This window comes from Chlorocebus sabaeus, chromosome 22, assembly GCF_047675955.1.
Source record: "Chlorocebus sabaeus isolate Y175 chromosome 22, mChlSab1.0.hap1, whole genome shotgun sequence".
NCBI lineage: Eukaryota > Metazoa > Chordata > Mammalia > Primates > Cercopithecidae > Chlorocebus > Chlorocebus sabaeus.
The window spans coordinates 52,961,892-52,980,110 of NC_132925.1; the positions used below are offsets into that span (position 1 = coordinate 52,961,892).

The 18,219-nt window shown below is 53.8% G+C and overlaps 2 protein-coding genes across 9 annotated transcripts in view; one reads left to right on the forward strand and one right to left on the reverse strand.

Annotated features, from left to right (window-relative positions):
* The window catches only part of VGLL4 (vestigial like family member 4), a 163,144-nt gene extending 150,819 nt beyond the window's left edge, over positions 1 to 12,325 (forward strand). For all 6 annotated transcript variants that reach the window (XM_007985236.3, XM_038002478.2, XM_007985235.3 and 3 more), the window contains 3 exons: positions 3,459 to 3,681; positions 8,951 to 9,074; positions 9,570 to 12,325. In XM_007985236.3, the coding sequence (XP_007983427.2) occupies positions 3,459 to 3,681; positions 8,951 to 9,074; positions 9,570 to 9,841 (619 nt within the window). In that variant the 3' untranslated portion in view covers positions 9,842 to 12,325. The remainder of the gene's footprint in view (positions 1 to 3,458; positions 3,682 to 8,950; positions 9,075 to 9,569) is intronic.
* Positions 11,766 to 18,219, reverse strand: part of ATG7 (autophagy related 7) — a 269,659-nt gene continuing 263,205 nt past the window's right edge. For all 3 annotated transcript variants that reach the window (XM_073009844.1, XM_007985239.3, XM_007985240.3), the window contains one exon: positions 11,766 to 13,629. In XM_073009844.1, the coding sequence (XP_072865945.1) occupies positions 13,597 to 13,629 (33 nt within the window). In that variant the 3' untranslated portion in view covers positions 11,766 to 13,596. The remainder of the gene's footprint in view (positions 13,630 to 18,219) is intronic.

Below are 18,219 nucleotides of genomic sequence, written 5' to 3' on the forward strand. Positions count from 1 at the left end.
TGATGTGGTCTCCAAGTCATGCTTGGATTTCCTGAGGCGCCGCTGAGTCTTCCATGTGACTGTGCCGTGCCCCTAGGACATAAAGTGCGAGGGGTGGGCAATGCCTTATGTGCCCCGACCTTGGCTTTGGACATGGGCAGACACGGCCTGAGCTTTAGGCTGCTCCTCCTTGCCACCTGGGGGTGTCTTTATCCTTGGACTTCTGTCTTTATCCTCGGGCCTCGCCTGGAGCCAGAGCCATCACTTGGGAGCTGCAGCCCCTCCCGGGCCTTTCTGTCCCTGCTAGATTGTAAGCCCGTGAGAAGACAGGGCTGTGGCTTCCTTTCTGTAACCTCCACAGAACAGAGACTCAACTAGCACTGGCTGAGTGAACGGAAGTCTAAATTCAGAGGCACTCCATGTCTGAGGCGCTCCTGAATCCGTGACATGAGCCCCCAGGTCTGTGCACTTCGTGAAGTGGCCCGTGGAAGTATCAGTGAGGTGGAGAGAAGCCATTCACTCATGTCGTTAACAATGAAATTGTGTCTTTATCTGAATTGGGAAGGGAGCGGGACACTGAAGATGGGGATGTGGGTTGACACGGATGAATTGAGTATTCGGGAACCAAGCCCCGTTTAGGTAGAAGCCAGCGGATCTCAGGCCTGCTTGGCTTGACGTCCGTTCCATGGAAGATCCTCTGGTGATGTTGGTGTCTGGGATCGTAACCCTTGAGGCATTCATTGCAGAAACCTGTGCTGTCTTCTGAACTGCCACAGACAGCCGACATTATGGACAGGCTGTTCTCAGTATTAAGGTTTTTAGTATTTTAATGTTTTGAAAATCGCCAGGATGTGTATGGCGTTGATGGAACCTACTGTCTAGGCTCTGGCCAGAACATTCTCTTCCATGGTTGTCTTAATGGGCTGAACATTTATTCCTTAATTGCTTTTAAGACATTCTGTATCATCAGCCAGAGAATAAAAGGAAAGAAAAAAAACCCATAAACGAATACTGGGTCCTGTACAGCTAATCACCCTATAATCAATACACTTGGTTCAGGGCTGACAGGGTTCTCTTGGTGCTCACTGAGGGCTGCAGTGCGCCGCTGTGATTGTTTTGGTTTAGGGCTGACTGGGTCCTCTTGGCACTCCCTGATTTTGGTTTGTGTGCCGTTTGTCCCCCGTTTATAGTCCTCTGGGTGGATCTTACTATGACCACATGGTTACATGGAGACGCCGAGGCTCGGAACGCCTCGGGGCACTGAGTGGCAAGCCGAGCATGTGCCCCTGCTAGAGATGGCACAGAATGACATCACAACATCACAGCCGAGTCTGCACTCAGGCCCCCTCTGGTGCTTCTCCTGCTCAGCCCTTAACAGCTCACTGATTGGGCTGCAGAGTCCATCTGAAGGCTTGAACGCACCTCCAGTTGACTCCTCAGCCTCCCGCTCTCCACGATTCTGCCCATCCACAGTTCCACTCCACCATACCTGCCTTTCTTACCCGGTTACCCACGCGCTGTTTCTCTTCATTCACTTGTGAAGTCTCTGTGCGCCCATGGTAGCAAGGGTAATGAGATAGGAGGGACGAGGTCATGTGAGGAGGGGCAGGTGCATAGATGAAGAGATCATTGGCGGTGGGTGATGGGTTCTATATTAAAGGTTTGCACGGGGCACTTTGGGATTTTACATTGCAGCTGCGGTTGGCAGTGCAGGACAGGGGAGGAGGGAGGCTGGAGCGGCACCACCCGTACACAGCCACAGAGGCACAGAGTGGCTGCGTCTTATTTGAGGAATGGCAAGTAGACGGTTGGAACTACGGAGCACAACATTTGGAGGCTTGGAGCCAGAGATGAGGATGGGACGGTGGTCAGGCCCAGAGGCTACCAAGGCCCGTGCTGAGCTGCTAAAAACATTAACTAAGGGCTGGATGTGGTTGGATTTGCTTTATAAAGAGATTGCTCTGGGATGGATACAAGCAAAACAGGAAATCTGAATAAGGTTGGTAGTTGTCTTATCCTGGTTGTGATATTGTACTGTAGTTTTACAAGATGCCACTATCCGGGGAGTCAGGGTACCGGGTGCATGTGATGGCTCTATGTTCTTACAACTGAAGTTAATCGACAGTTTCAGAAAGGTATGCCTGTCACATGCATGTGTGTGTGTGGTGCGTGCATGTGTGTGTGTAACAGTGTGTGTGTGTTTATGTAACATATTCAGTGTGTGCGTGCATGTGTGTAACGTATTCAGTGTGTAACATTCTGTGTGCATGCGTAACATTGTGTGTAACATTCATTGTGTGTGTAACATTCAGTGTGTGTGTGTGTAACATCTTCAGTGTGTGTGTGTAACATCTTCAGTGTGTGTGTGTAACATCTTCACCCAGTCTGGGACGGGGGCTGTGGCTGCTGCTTCACCAGGGCAGGCCCAGGCTTTTCCGCTAGTTAAGACAGGTGACTACTTGCAGACTCTGAAAATAATTTGTATTTCTTAAAGAAAATTCACTCAAATCATGATTCATCACATTTTTCTTTAAAAGACCAGCTCATTAGTTATGGAAAAAGATTACTCTGTCAGCGGAGAATGTGGTGGATTCAAGAGGCAAGACCCAAGGCAGATGCCACTGTGGGACCCCTGGAATAAAGTGTGGAGGGTGGACCGGGGCTGGCCGTGCCTTACCTGTGTGGGGCCAGTGCCTGATAGATGCGACATGTAACATTGCCTTCGGACTAACACATCAGATGGAGGCGGCGCTGACTGTCTCACCTGGATTCCACGTGGCATCGCCTGAGAGCTCAGCACATGGCCAGGGCTAGTGATGGACCTTCTGGACACAGGTCACTCTTGCTCATGTGTCCTGGATGAGTGAGGTGCGCGCTGGCTCCCTGCGGCGTCCCGGGAGCACCAGAGCAGACGTCACCACGTGTCAGCCAGGAGCCTGAGCTGATGATTCCACCACTCTGAGTCTCGGGGTTCTCGTCTGGACAGGGGGTGGTGGAGGCATTGCCTGCTTGGTGCTGTTAGGAAGATGGGCTGAGCAGTACTGTGGAGGCTTAGACCAGGCCCGGCATGTAGGACACAGCTGGTGACTGGATCATTGTCAGTGTCCCCGTCCTGTCCACATGGCAGGTCCTTATCAAACCAGCTTGGCCTCCAGCTCCCCAGGCTCCGAGGGGGTGGAGATTATTGTAGAAGTGAACAGAGAGTCGGACAGAGGACGCCGCTGGGTCGGGGGCTCCATCTTCTATGGAGCTGACTTTGGACTCCGCTGGCAGCAGCCTCCCCGGCACCCAGGGGCTTTGGGGTCAGGCTGACCTGGGCTGGTAGCCGGCTCCTCCTCATGCTGCCCAGCCACACGACCTGAGCTTCAGGGTAAAAAATTAAATAAGCAACACGGAGTGCCTGGCACACAGTCACTGTCCCCTTTGCCTTTCAGAAAATGCCAGGGATTCCCCTCTGAACGCTCACTCCTCTTTTTCAGGAACAAGACTGCCAATGGCGACTGCCGCAAAGACCCCCGGGAGCGGAGCCGCAGCCCCATCGAACGCGCCGTGGCCCCCACCATGAGCCTGCACGGCAGCCACCTGTACACGTCCCTCCCCAGCCTCGGCCTGGAGCAGCCCCTCGCACTGACCAAGAACAGCCTGGACGCCAGCAGGCCGGCCTGCCTCTCGCCCACACTGACCCCGGGGGAGCGGCAGCAGGTGGGCCTCTGTCTGGGAGGGTGGCAGGGGGAGTCCAGGAGCTGGGGGACTGAGCTGGATGGAGAGCCCCGGGCAGAGGACCCCGAGGGCGGTGGTGAGGGAGGGAGGTGGTAAGGGATGCCACCCTTTGCCTCCGTTCTGCACTTGGGACAAGGGACAGCAGAACAGGAGTCTTCTTCTGCTTTTACTTCCTGCCCAGACCTGCCCGGGCCTCGCATCTTAGCAGTCGTGGCCTTGGGCAAGGTGCATGTCGCTGGGGCTTCATCTCTCTCCTCCACAGTACAGGGTGGTGTACTGAGGTTTTCTTCAGCAGTCTTCTGTGGCAGGCCCGATTCTCTTAGGATCAATGTCGTCATCCTCAGGGGGGTCCTCCGTTTCTCCTTGAGAAGGTCACGTAGATGAAGGGAAATGTCAGGCTGCTTTGCCTTGGGCTGGGGTCCTGCACAGTTGATGGCCGCAGGGTTGTGAGCCCCCATGCTGGTCAGAAGCCTATGATGGGTACGTAGGGAGTTTTTTCTATTAAAGGAAAATAGGAAATTAAATGATTACATAATAAACACCGTTTGCTTGGTAGAAACAAATCTTTTTAAAAATGGGGTTCCTGGGGAAGTGTGTGGGGGAAGGCAGCAGCATTGAGAAGGCTGGGAATCACTGCTGGAGCTCTCTGAACCTCCGGGGACTATGACCTAACAGCTCTTTAGTCACTAGTCAGCATTTGCTAAGACTGACAGAGAGGAGGGTGCTGTGCCCCGAGGGGTGCCTCCAGGCTCCGTGCATTCAACTGCGAGAGCCTCCGTGTCCTTGCGGCACCTCCGCGGCTTCCCTCAAGCGGCACTGCCTGGTGTCCGTCTCTGATGGGGTCTGTTGGAACTGTGGGTGGGGGAGGCCCTGGGAGTTGGGAGAGGTGGTTCTGGTGCTTGGGAATCCCGGTGAAGCTGAGAACAGTTGCCCATCTTGCCTTGGAGTCTGATGTTGTAATCCTGTTTGTTTGATTCATTCATTTAACAAAATGGCATAGACCCCTATTGTGTGCCACCGGGTGCCAGCAGCCAGTCCAGCAGGATGCAGTCGTCGTTCTCAGCACACTCAGCTTTCGTCTGGAGGAGAGATCGCTGATGTGTCTGATGGAACCTGGGGCCAGGTTATCACTGCTGTTCATGTCAGCGTTTTACTAGTGCTCACCATTTACCCAGCCCTCTGCAGAGCGGAGCTCTGGGCAGCCAGAGATGTGTGTGTGGACACTGTCATGGCCACAGGGAGCTCCTGGTCTAGTTGGGGAAATGGATGTGAGAAGAGAGGAGTGTGCGCCTGGGCAGCAGCAGAGGCGTGTGGGCAGTGCGACCCACAGGGACCCGCTCCCTGCCTCCGGGGGTGGGCAGTGGACCTTTCTGCTTTGTGAAGCTCAGCAGGCATTGCAATGATGCCACGAGCCATGGCCTGAACCGTGTAGGCGGAACCTGGCTCTGGCCATTGCCATGGCTGTAGGGGAGTCCCTGAAGGACAGGGGAATGGAGGGGAGGATTCAGCTGTAATCTCAGAGCACCCACGTCCAGCCTCTGGCCCTTGGGGACCTGGGGGATGTAACTGTGAGCCTCGCGAGCTGTCTCTGCCCGCAGGGTCAGGGTGGGCCCTTGGCGGTCTTAGTGTTTTCTTAGATGATTATTTCCTTGACTCTCCAAGGCTCTTGAGAATCTTGCAGTTGGTTTTCGGTCACAGTTGCTTTGCAAAAACTGAACTGCTGAACAGAGTGGCCTGACTTTCTTTAGCCTGTCTCCCTCTCTCCAACCTGGAATGGGCCTGGCTGCCCACGGCACACGTGGCGAGGGCCCCTCCTCGTGCCTTGGGGCTCCTGAGCAGCTTTCCTAGGAGGGAGAACCTCAACTCCCCACCTGTGTCCTTACAGGATCCAGGCCTGGACGGAGGACAAAGCCAGGGACCACGGGGCACCCCAGGCTGCCCATTTTCCTGGGAAGGGCACAGTGGCCTGACCGGAGCTGTCACTTTAGGCTGGGCTTGGTGGGGAAGAGGGGGTCAATCCTGCCCTCCTTGCCGTGGCTGCTGTCAGCACATGTCATTCACGTCGTAGCCATTCGTGGGGCTCCTTCCTGCAGCAGCGTGGTGGGGCCGAGGCCACGCACTGGAACCTCAGCTGGGCTCCAGCACCCTGCTGAGGACACCAAGCAGCGACGTTGCCTGTGCTCCAGCAGCTCCGAGGCCCCTTCCCGGGAGTCTGTTGGGTGTCATCCTGTAGCTCAGAGCCAGGGGAATGGTGGTGGGGAGGGGCTTCCTGGGGTGACAGCAAAGCTCTGTGTCCACAGGCGGGCAGAATGCATGCTGCAGCCCTGTGGGGTGGACATGGTGGAGACCTTCCTCTGTGTGGCAGAAAATGTGACTCAGATCTCTGGGAACTTGGGACAGGAAAGTTCCCTGAGGGGCATGTATGGGGAGGCTGCAGAAAGTGTCCCCCCATTTCATGTTTGTGATGGCAGCTCAGGATAGACAGACACCAAGAGGGTGGCCTTGGGCAGCAGCCAGTGAGGAGAGGCAGGATGGGGTTAAGCTTCACACATCGAGGGCCGGGCGCAGTGGCTCACACCTGTAATCCCAGCACTTTGGGAGGTCGAGGCGGTGGATCACTTGAGGCCAGGATTTCGAGATCAGCCTGGCCAACATGGTGAAACCCTGTCTTTACTAAAAGTACAAAAATTAGCCAGGCGTGGTGGTGGGTGCCTGTAATCCCAGCTGCTCGGGAGGCTGACAGAACCACTTGAATCCCGAAGGCGGAGCTTGCAATGAGCCAAGATCGCATCACCGCACTCCAGCCTGGACGACAGAGTGAGACTTGGTCTCAAAAAAAAAAAAAGTGTTGGTGCAGCCAGCCTTGGGGGTTGCTTTCAGATAGGACAGGTGGGCGCTGTCTCCCCCAGGGCAGCCTCTGTCTGAGGACAGTCACAGGTGGGTGGGGCAGCGGGTGAAGGGGTTAGTGAAGGGCTCATCCTGGCCCTGCCATAAATCTGCGGCATAACTTCCAGCAGGATGTTTCTGGCCTTCGTTTTCCCCATCTGGAAAACAAGGGCATGGGGGCGGGGACCCTCGAGATCCCATAAACGCCCACCATCTGGAGGCCTGGGGCCTGTTCTAGGTGGACAAGTCCCGGCCTGCACTCCACCACAGAGGCAAGGGCGAGGTGTCTGACTCCAGCGGGGGCCGGGGGCTGGTGCAGCCAGTCCCAGGAGGGCTCACGGGCCACCCTGCAGCCTGGCTTGTGGGGAGGAGGAGAGGATACCCAGACACTGAACATCTTCGCATCTGCAGGTGACTGGTTAAGGTGATTCGCTGCAGCTCAGGTCAGGAGATGCCCTAAAGGTGTTCTGATACCAGTTGGCCAGCCTGCCCGCCCTGCTGGTTCCGTGCTAGAGACTCTCTTCTGAAACGGCCTTTCCTGCCTTGGATAGACTGACATAAAGGCTGGACAGCGAGCTCATTTCTTCCTCTTCTTTGATTCCCCTCCTCCTGCTTGAAACGTCTCCCCAGTTCCCCACATCTGCGTGGGTCAGGACATGCTCGCTGCAAAGCACAAGCCGGCTGAGCACAAAAGGGAGTTTTATTGGGAGGATCCTGGGGGGTCTTCTTGAACCCAAAGTCATGGGTCCAGCCAGGCTTGGGAAGGGACTGGCCATCTCACTGAGAGCTGGACGGGGCAGGCCCTCCTTCCTCCTGGCTCTGCGCATGTCCAGGTCTTGGTATCTTGCTCTCTTGCTGCTGCTTGACCTCTGTGGTCAGCCAGTGTGAGATCTGCTCCAGGCCTCATCTGTCGGTCCCCAATCCCCTTTCCGACCCTGTCTGCTCAGCACTGTGAAGACCCTCGCCTGAGGCCCTGTCCACAGGCAGAGCGTGGACATTCAGCCCAGCTCCACCTGCCCAGGTTCTCTGCGCTGCCACCTGTGCACACCACGGAGGCGACACGAACTCTGGGCAGCTCTGTCCCACTGCGGAAGTATTGCGCCACTCAGAAACCCCGAATTCTTGGTTTGTCTGCAGCTGCTAAGCCACATCTCCCTCTACCCTGGCGTGTGTCATTTCTTGTTAGACCCAAGTACAGACCCTTATGTTTAATCCCAGTTCATCCTTGTGGATCCACATTTTCATCCTAGAATCCATTTTCGCCATTCCCAATCACTTTCTATCATGAGAAGGTCTGGCAGGCAAGCCTTTTGTGTCTTTATACCAGCTACTGCTCTGACTTGAATGGAAAGGGCTGGCTGGGAAGGACAAAGCCCAGCATCCCTCTGGCTGACACTACTGTCACCTTTGGTCCCTGTGGGGTGATTTCAACCAGCTCCTCACTGGCTGTCCTGGAACTCAGCCCACATACTCCACCACCTTGTCCTCAGGGATATGGCAAGATACTTTTCCTGGGGGAACCTGAGGAAGTTCTGTTTAGTTCACACATATTTTCCGTCCCAGGTTCTGCACCAAGGCTGGGGGGCTACTTGGTGTGCATGGTCTTACAGGAGCACCTGGACAGACCGATGCACTTGCTGAATCTTGGTGGGTTGGGGGAGCAGGAGTGAAGCGGGGGGCAGCCAGTGAAAGGCTTCACAGAGAGATCTGAACAGGGCTTGAAGGAACAAGGGGAGTCTGCCAGGGAGACAGCGTAGGAGTGGCAGGGAAGGAGAGTGAGCCTGTGTGCAAGGCAGATCGGGCTGGGGTGGGACGTGTGCCGTTCTACACTTAGGCGTATTTCCTCCATTTCCTCTCTGTCCTGATTTGTAGGTCATCACTGAAGCCAACTCGAGCTGGCTTTGGCTCAAGCAAAATGCTTCCAGTTAATTGCCATGTATTGAAGTGTCCTGGATGGCTCCAGGCACACCCGCGGCTCAGTGGACACAATGGGAAGGGCTCTGGGGACGTTACCGGGAGGAGCGAGGTCCCTCCTGCAACCCTCTGCCCTCCACAGGATGCTGGGTGTTCGTCTCAACAGATTTGAGAGAGGGGGACAGACCAACTCAACAGTTGAGCTTTTGTCCTTTGTACTCTCACTGATCCAAACAGCCACGACCAAGGGCCACTACACACACCCTTGGAGCTGCGCGCTCTGTGTGGATTGGCCGTGTTTAGCAACAGGACTCCAGTGTTGAAGTGGGAGGTGGCAGAGTGGGTCAGGAAGGGCTCCAGAACAGAGCCTGAAGGGTGCTGGGGAGGGCCCCAGGGGCGGTGCCCAGTACTGAGGCGCGTCTCCACACACTGACACCCCTCTTCCCCGCAGAACCGGCCCTCCGTGATCACCTGTGCCTCGGCTGGCGCCCGCAACTGCAACCTCTCGCACTGCCCCATTGCGCACAGCGGCTGTGCCGCGCCCGGGCCTGCCAGCTACCGGAGGCCACCAAGCGGTGAGTGTCCCGGGCCTCCTCACCTGTCACAGCTGTGCTAGTAGCAGCAGAGCCCTTCTCTGTCATGCTGTTGGCTGAAACCCCTTGCCCCTGAGCCCATCTATTGCTGAGGTTGAAAAAGTATTTTTTGAGCACGTCCAGTGTGCACCTAGCGTTGTGTGTGGCTTGGGTGGGAAGGGCATGAGAAACACGCTGCCCCCCTCAATTTCAGGATCTCATGCCCTAGTTCAGGGAGGGCAGCAGCTACTGTTACTTACATTTAATGCCACATTCTCTTTCTGAACTTGGACTCTGGCCCAGTGCAGTCGGTACATCACCATTTTACAGAGAAGTGACCTGCCCAAGTGCCTGACTTAGCCGGGGGAGGTGGGTTCTGTTTGCAGAGCCCACACTGACTGTGGCAGCCAGTCCAGCTCTGGGCTGCCCGAGGGAGGGTGCTGCACCCGTGCCTGTCTGCAGCCACTTGTGTCTGACTGCCTTCCTGCTTGCCTGCAGCCACCACCACCTGTGACCCCGTGGTGGAGGAGCATTTCCGTAGGAGCCTGGGCAAGAATTACAAGGAGCCCGAGCCGGCACCCAACTCTGTGTCCATCACGGGCTCCGTGGACGACCACTTTGCCAAAGCTCTGGGTGACACGTGGCTCCAGATCAAAGCGGCCAAGGATGGAGCGTCCAGCAGCCCTGAGTCCGCCTCTCGCAGGGGCCAGTCCGCCAGCCCCTCTGCCCACATGGTCAGCCACAGTCACTCCCCCTCTGTGGTCTCCTGAAGGGAGCGCCGCCTCCAACACCACGTGGATCTGCATGGTTTGCCTGAGCTTTGAACAGTCAGTACTTAAAAAAAAAAAAAAAAAAAGTCATGGGGGTGGGGTGGGGGGAAGGGAAGGGATGGTTTATTCGCAAAAACCATGTGGTTGGGATTTTTGTTCTGTTTTTGTACTTGCTTGGTATCCGTACAAGGGGGCCCTCAAACATGATAGCAGGAACTACGTGTGGAACATCTGTCTAATGTAGCATCCTTACTTCCTGCCTCAGTTACCAAAGAAACCTCTGATGCAGGTCTGCCGCCCCAACGGGGCCAGGACTCCACAGCGCTTTCTCAGTCACAAGCCATGATGAATTGGTGACTCAGATGCTTTGTGCTTTTTCCTTTGCTTCTTGAGACCGGGGTGTGTGTGGCTCAGCTTCCACGGCGTGTTTGGTTCGGTCCGTGTGTGTGCGTGTGTATACTTGAAGAGAACTGTCGTGTCTGATTTGCACTATTGGAGGAGGACTAAAGTTGCCTGACAACTTTATGTGTGATGCCAGAACTCTGAGGGCAAACTGCTGAAAAAGGGTTTAAGGATGACATTTCTGACCATTTGTGTGTTTGTTGTTGTTACTGTTTTTGTTTTTTTTTAATCTAGACAATACAGCTTTGGAAGGGGAAGTCTCATACAGTTTATAGGTCTTTCTCTCTCTAGATTTCAGGTGCTTGCAACTGGACTGCAGACTCTACCAATCACGGGCATTTTACCTTCTCTGAACACTGCAGTTTGTTAGACTAGAGCTGAGGTTGGAGGATTCCATAGTGCTTTAAACGTGATGCATGTTTTAATGGAGAAAAAATAGCTGGTTTCTATTAATTATATAGACAGTAAACAAAAACCTTAATACTTACTATCTTCTTTTCAGAATTAGTTTATTTTTGTCAGTTACAGTCCTAGATATACTTACTGCTGGTACAGTTGTACTCTAAGATTTGTATTTGATATTCACTTTACTCACAAGTAGTGCGGGAGGCCAGCTCCTGGCAGGCCCTCGCGATGAGCAGTGGGTCAGCTGCGGTGTGGGATGCTGGAGTTTTGCTGCCGGCTGACAGCATTTTTGCATCCCTGTCTGCTTTGTTACAAGCTCCCAGGGGAGGTGGGGTTTGTGTCTTCCAGCTTCCCTACATGCAGAAACTGCTCCCTTTGAACTCTCTTGGCTGAACAGCAGATTACTGACAATCTGTGATACGGTGTTTTATACGCTTCCTCGTACGCTGGGGCCAAGGCAGTATACATTCCTCTGACTTTATACTGTTATTACTGCATTTTATTATTTGCTATATTAATAGCTACTAACTAGAAATTAGATGAAGCAAGCATGACAGACACAGCTGTGGAGGTCACAGCTGCTCCTTTTTGGTCAATGAGCGTTTCTGTCCCCTCCGCCTGGGGTGTGCTGTGTTCCGCCTGGCCCAGCAGAGGCTCACGACGATGGCACCTGACCAGGTGACATGGGTGTGGTCACCTCACCTGCAAGGCTTTGTGGACTCTGCACACTGCACGACCTCTGGTTTTACAGTTTGGCTGTTGAATTTTGGAAATTGGCACTGGGTGAAAAGGTCGGAGGACTGGCTCTTGTAGTCACAGGGTGGCTGCAGGCCTTTGAAAAGTGGAGGAAAGAAAAGCCCTTCTCCTTGCCCCGCACACATTTCACTCCCACTCTACTGGGCTTCCAAGCTTTGGCATTCAGGCCCCTATATTTTCTGTAGGAAAAATCGTTGAGAACACTTTTTTTATATAGGTAATTTTAAGACCATCATTACGCTGTGCGTAAAGAATGTACAGAGAAATTTGTAGGTATTTTTTGAAGAACATTAATTTGTTAATGATATGTAGCTATTTAATTTTTCCCTTTCCTATTGTAATCATTCATTTTTTGTTGTTGTTTGGAAAAAAAAAGTTGATCTTTTTTTTTGTCGTAGATTTGTCTGTAAAAGTGCAGGAACACAGTTATTCTATGAGAACACTGCATCTGCATTCATAGCCACTAGTTTGTTATTGCTACAGGCTACTGAGCGTCCTAACAGGAAAACAACCCGCTGCTGACCGGCTCGGTGGAGGACACTCCTGGGATAGGTGTCTCTGTCAGTGAACAAGGGCGTCACTCTGGGAGGGTCGGCGGTGCTGGTGGCCGGTCCCCTGGTGCACTGACCTATCTGGGATAGGCAGTACCCTGGAGGGGGCTGTGGGCAGAGGGGACAGCAGAAAACCAAACATTTCACTGAGAAAGAGCCCCCTTCCCCGCTCTAAGAAGGGGCTCCGTGAAGTTCTTCCCAGAGCCACGCCGCCTGCAGTGCGCTCTGAGCGTCTCTCCGTGTGTAAATCTGTAATATACCATTCTCTGTGGCCTGTTTTTCCTGGAAGAAGAAAAAAAGGTTTGGCAGGCCATCTTTTTTTTGTACTTAAAAGTAGCCTTAAGAACAATAATAAAGTGCTCTTAAACCACATAGTGTACGTGTGGCTCTTCAGCCCCCGAGTGAGTTTCAGCGCCAGGCTGGGTGGGCGGACTTGGGCCCTGCACCTGTGCCGGCTGTGTCCCCATGAAGCTCCCATGAGCTGAACGACAGCCACCGGAACTTGGACTGGCTACTTTGGGAGACGCCTCATTTGAAATCTACCCTACTAAATCCTGCTGTTGTAAGGGTCAGCCCAGACTCAATTTTCATTTTGATTTTGGGCCTAAGACGAAAGCTGAAAGAATAAAATAGCAGGAAGAGTGCCTCTGGTTCCTACAGCATTCCAGGGATGATGCCTTCTACACGGGGCAGGGTGGTCAGAGGTACCCAGGCCATGGCCTCTCCTGGGTTTCCAACCCCTGCTCTTGGGGCATCACAGCTGCACACACCCAGAAGAAAGAGGAACACCAGCTCTGGCCTGAGTTAGAGCTGTCTGACCCCTCCCCTCAGCTGGGGCAGGAAGGTAGCCCAGGCTTCGCCTTTCTGGGCCTGGCATGCTCATAAAGGCAGGGAGGACTCCACCTCATCCTGGCAGCTGCCAGGATCTGCCCTGGGCTCTTCCCCCAGCTCAAGGCAGCAACAGAAACTCCTCTCCCTCAAGCAGGCAGGCAGGCACAGATGCTATGCCCACAGCGGAGGACAGGCCGGGAGGCAGGAAAGCCATGTCTGGGCGGCGCACTCCATCGGTGGTGGAAAGCTGGGGTCAGTGGATCATGTGGGCCCTTTAGTCTCGCACCCAGCTCGGCTCTCCTCCTCCCGCTCCACCAGGGCCAGGCTGCAGTGTGCTCACAGGGCCCCACCCTCAGCCATGCCCAGGGCCCTCACAGGAGAAGCCTGCAGTGGGGCTGGCAGGGCATCCTGGGGATGAGGGTACCACCTCCCGCAGGGGCTCTGGACAGGAGCTGGTTGCTCACCTCCCCATTTGGTCTGTGTTGGGCCACCCCCTGAGGGCCAAGGGAAAAGGATCCTGAGGGACGGCTATCAGACACTGTCACAAGAAATAAAAACTGCACAGAGGACCAAGTCCCAGGTCGATAAGGCCAAAGCCAAGGTTATTATTCAGCTCTGAACTGGTGGCATCGTGAATCCCGAGCAACGTTGAACACTGGCCGCTCCTGGGCAGCGGAGGGGGTCCCAGTCCTCAGGGTATGGAGAGGAGGGGACCAGAATCACCAAGCCTGGGGTCAGCAGTCCTGCTCTGGTGATGGAGAGCTCCTCAGCAGGCGGCCGGGGAGAAGTCAGCCTCACAGCGGGGCCATCTCAGATGGTCTCATCGTCGCTCATGTCCCAGATCTGCGTGGAGAAGGGGAGAGGCTCAGCCAAGATGTCCCACTGCCTGGTGGTAGGCACACAGATGCTTTAAAACCGCAGTGGTCGTGGCAGCTCCCACCTGCAGAACCACTCCCTTGTCTCTGAGGGACTGTCACCCCATTTCTGTACAAGGACACCAAATCTCAGACTTGCCAAGGCGTCACTAGTGCATGAACCACCTGGTGGAACCAACAGTGGAGGGCTGGGATTTGCACTGGGGATGTCCTCTGCTCACCTCCTGCACGTCCACCTCGGGGGCCTGTCCCTGACCCAGCCAGCCTCTGCTCATCCTGGCTTCTGCAGCACTCAACCCCACCCCAAGCCAGCTTGTTCTCCTTGCGGTCCACCTGCCCGCTGGAGGGCAGGGATTCTGGCGTGGGCACGTGCTGCCTCGGGAGGCTGCACCCTGGGTGCCTGCTCTACATTCCCTCTAACTATAGTCCAGCTGCCGACACTCCCCATTCACACTAGAGAGCTGAAGAGCAAGCCCTCCCCACCAGCCAGCATGGAGGGGGCCTGGAGCAGGACGGTAGAGACAGCCAGATCCTGCCACAGTCCCTCAACGAGTCTGAGCCTCGCAGTGAACCTGGGGAGCGGGAGGCCCCAGTGTGGCTGTGAGGAGAACTGAGGGACCCAGCAAGAGACACCCTGCCCGCATGGGCCCAGGCCCATTCATTCCCTGCGGTCCTTGGCGTGAACCCCCAGGAAGAGAGCCCAAGGCCAGCACAGCAGGTCTCAGGGTCCCTGGCACCCTGGGCTCCCTGGAGGGCCAGTCCCTGAAGCTACGCCTTCAGACTTTCAAAATTCCTAGAACTGGTTGCAAAAGGCCACCTCAGTGCTAGCAGAGCTGAGAGAAGGAACAGCATGTTTACACGAGGCTGGCCCGGGGAGACGGGAGGCCTGGCCAAGGTAAATATCAACACCAGCTTGGCTTTCAAAGTCAAGGACGTCGAAAATAAATAGAAGGAAATTTCCCTCTCCTGAGGACCCAGCTCCCAGGCTGAGGGGAGGCAGCCCTCTCACTTCCCCGTCTCCCCTGAGGCCAAACTATCTGAGCTCTCGGGAGGGGATTGCCAAGCGAGGTCTAGATGCCGCCCCAGCCAGGCTGTGGATGGGCCGGTCTGGAGTCCAGTGACCAAATGTCCCTTTCTCTGGGTCAGGTCCCCACCGAGCTCATCCTCAATGTGGCTGAAAACTCCCCTAGGGTGGGACTGAGCAGTGCAGGGCAGGGGGGCTGTGTTTCTAACAAAGGTTGCATTTAGGAGCCCCTGGATCTGATCTCTGGGTTCTGATGGTCTGAGTGGAAGAAACAGCCCCTGGAGGGTTTGCCAGTGCAATCCTTCCATTCTTTCACTCTCCTATTCAGTGAACACACATTCCTGGAGCCTACTCTGTGCCACGCACTGTGTAGACCTGCTGCAAATACTCCCCCTTTCACTCCTCACATCTATCTGTGAGGTGAAGATGGAAACAAGCCCAGAGAGGTAAGGCAATTGGCCTGAGATCACACTACAAGCAAGCTTCAGTGCTGGGAACAGGGGTGTATGGAAAAGGGCTGGGCGGGCTGCCTGGAGGAGGATGCCAAGGTGGGGGGTGATGGGGCAAGGTGGAGAATGAAAAGAGTGAGCTGCCGGGCGCGGTGGCTCAAGCCTGTAATCCCAGCACTTTGGGAGGCCGAGACGGGCGGATCACGAGGTCAGGAGATCGAGACCATCCTGGCTAACCCGGTGAAACCCCGTCTCTACCAAAAAATACAAAAAACTAGCCAGGTGAGGTGGCAGGCGCCTGTAGTCCCAGCTACTCGGGAGGCTGAGGCAGGAGAATGCTGTAAACCCGGGAGGTGGAGCTTGCAGTGAGCTGAGATCCGGCCACTGCACCCCAGCCTGGACAACAGAGCGAGACTCCGTCTCAAAAAAAAAAAAAGAAAGAAAAAAAAAAAGGGTGAGCCTTGTGGGCCATGTCCTCCGGGACCTCCTGCCCAGCCTCCCTGGAGGGCTGCCAGCCTGGGCAGGGCAGGGTCAGTGCCAAACAGCAGTGCCCTCTGCAAACGGGTGGTTGGGGTTGTTCTGTTCCTGAGGACTCGGGCCGGGGCTGGGGCCGGGACTAGGCTTTATAGGAAAGCAGAAACTTTCAGGGAGGTGTTACCCATTTTGTCATCCATGTTACCAGGTTTTTAGCTATGGGGAAGAGGCATAGGTGCTCAGCCACACCAGGACTGGGTGGCCTGGGACTGGCCCTGGAAGGTGCCTGGCTGACCCCTTGCTCCTGGACAGATTCAGCGCTCGAGGGGCCGTGGCTGCTGGCAGTGCCTGAGCTGTGCAGGGGATCCCGCAAGACACCTAGAAGGCTTATTGTGACACAGTTCTACTGAGGCGGGGGGCGGGGAGCAATGCATTTTACATAACCACTCGGGGATTTTCCAGAGCGAATCTCGGGGGCAGGGACGGGCTCTCTGCTGGCCTTGTCCCATTGGCTGGGCTCAGAGGGCAGCAGCCATCTTCATTGGAAACCTCAGGAAACCTCAAGAAACAACTAGAACACAGACTTGTGGGGATGGGATGGGGACTGGAGGGGGACTGGAGTGGGACTGGGGGCTGGGATCTGCAGACTCCCCACTGTGTCCTCACCACAGCTGTGTCTCGGCAGGGCACCTGGTGTGGAGAAGGGCACGGTGAATGTCCTCTTAATGAAGATCATAGGAAACTGTCAGGTTTTTAAAAATATCAATACTGAGTGCTGACAAGGGTATGGCAAAACACTGCCACAAGAGAAGTATAAATTGGTACCATATTTTTAAAAAGATTTGGCAATATGTAATACAAACCTTTAAAAACGTTCAACCCTAAGGAAAAGACAAATGATTTTTTTGTGTTTAATATCAAAGTACACCTGGAAACCCCAATAAAATACATGCTAAGATACCCTTAGAATACAAATGAAAAAGTATTTGGTAAGAACAAGATATAAAATTGACAACAACCAATTATAACCCCCCACATGCAGTGCAAACAATGTTTAATTCAAAACAGAATGAAAGAGGCTGGGCGTGGTGGCTCACACCTGTAATCTCAGCACTTTGGGAGGCCAGGGTGGGTGGATCACTCGAGGTCAGGAGTTCAAGACCAGCCTGGCCAACATGGTGAAACCTCATCTCTACTAAAAATACAAAAAGTAGCCAGGCGTGGTGGCAGGCACCTGTAATCCCAGCTACTTGGGAGGCTGAGGCAGGAGAATGGCTTGAACCCGGGAAGTGGAGGTTGCAGTGAGCTTGAGATTGCGCCACTGCACTCCAGCCTGGGCAACAGAGTAAGACTCCGTCAAAAAAAAAAAAAAAGGGAAAGAGAAAGGAAGAAAGGCACCCATTATATTGTCCAGGCACAGTGGTTCGCGCCTGTAATCCCAGCACTTTGGGAGGCTGAGGTGAGTGGACTGCTTGAGGCCAGGAGTTTGAGACCAGTCTGGACAATAGAGCAAGACTCGGTCTATAAAATTTTTTTTAAAAAGTATAAAAGCAATGAAAAAGATAAACACATGGGAATAAACCTAACAGATGTACAGAATCCATATGAAACCTCTGAAACAGCTGTGACAGTCCTAGAAGAATTTCACCTGGGAAAGATGTAAACTGGAGTAGATAGAGCCACACCCCTTGTTTCTGCATAGGACGATTTAACATCCATAAAGATGTCAGCTTTCTCAAAGCGAATACATTAACAAAGTCTCAATTTTCAAAGATAAACAAATGTTTTCTGGAGCCAAAACAAATGTTTTCTGGAGCCAGCCAAACTGGTTCTAGGCTATGTGGAAAAACAGGAAGCAGAGACACCCAGGAAACCCTCTGAACAGAAAAGCGGTGAGAAGCCCCTACCATGGGCCAAGGGAGACGTCATGAAACCCCCGAGGAGGAGAGGGTGTGTCTGCAGGGGAACACTCAGATGGCCAGCAGGACACGAAGAGTACAGAAACGAGAGAAGACCATGTCCAAGAATATGTGGAAATCAAGAATTTTAATGATAATGGCCTGGGAAGTGCCATCTCAGCTCATTAGGAAAAGACAGACTTTTAAAATAAATGATATGAAGAGAAGTAGAGAGTCACTTGGAAAAAGATAAAATTGATTCCATGCCTTACCCCACACGTTAGAATCAACTCCAAATGGGATAAAGATCCAAATATTAGAGAAAATGAAACCATAAGAATACTGGATACAAAAGTGGGTGAGCTCATTATAGCCTGGGAGTAGGGAAGGCCTATGATCCCAAATCCATAAGCAATAAAAAATGGATACACTTGACTCTGCAAAAACACATGCATGCAATATGCACGGGAAAACAGTCAAAAAGACAAACTGAGAAAACATCACAACATACCATAAACAGCTCATCTCAGTAATAGACAAAGAGCTCTTAGAAATCAAGAAGAGAGGCCAGGCATGCCTGTAATCCCAGCACTTTGGAAGGCCGAGGCGGGAGGATCACTTGAGCCCAGGAGTTAAAGACCAGCCTGCGCAACATAAGGAGACCCTTTCTCTACAATAATGTTTTAAAATTAGCCAGGTAGGTGTCTGTAGTC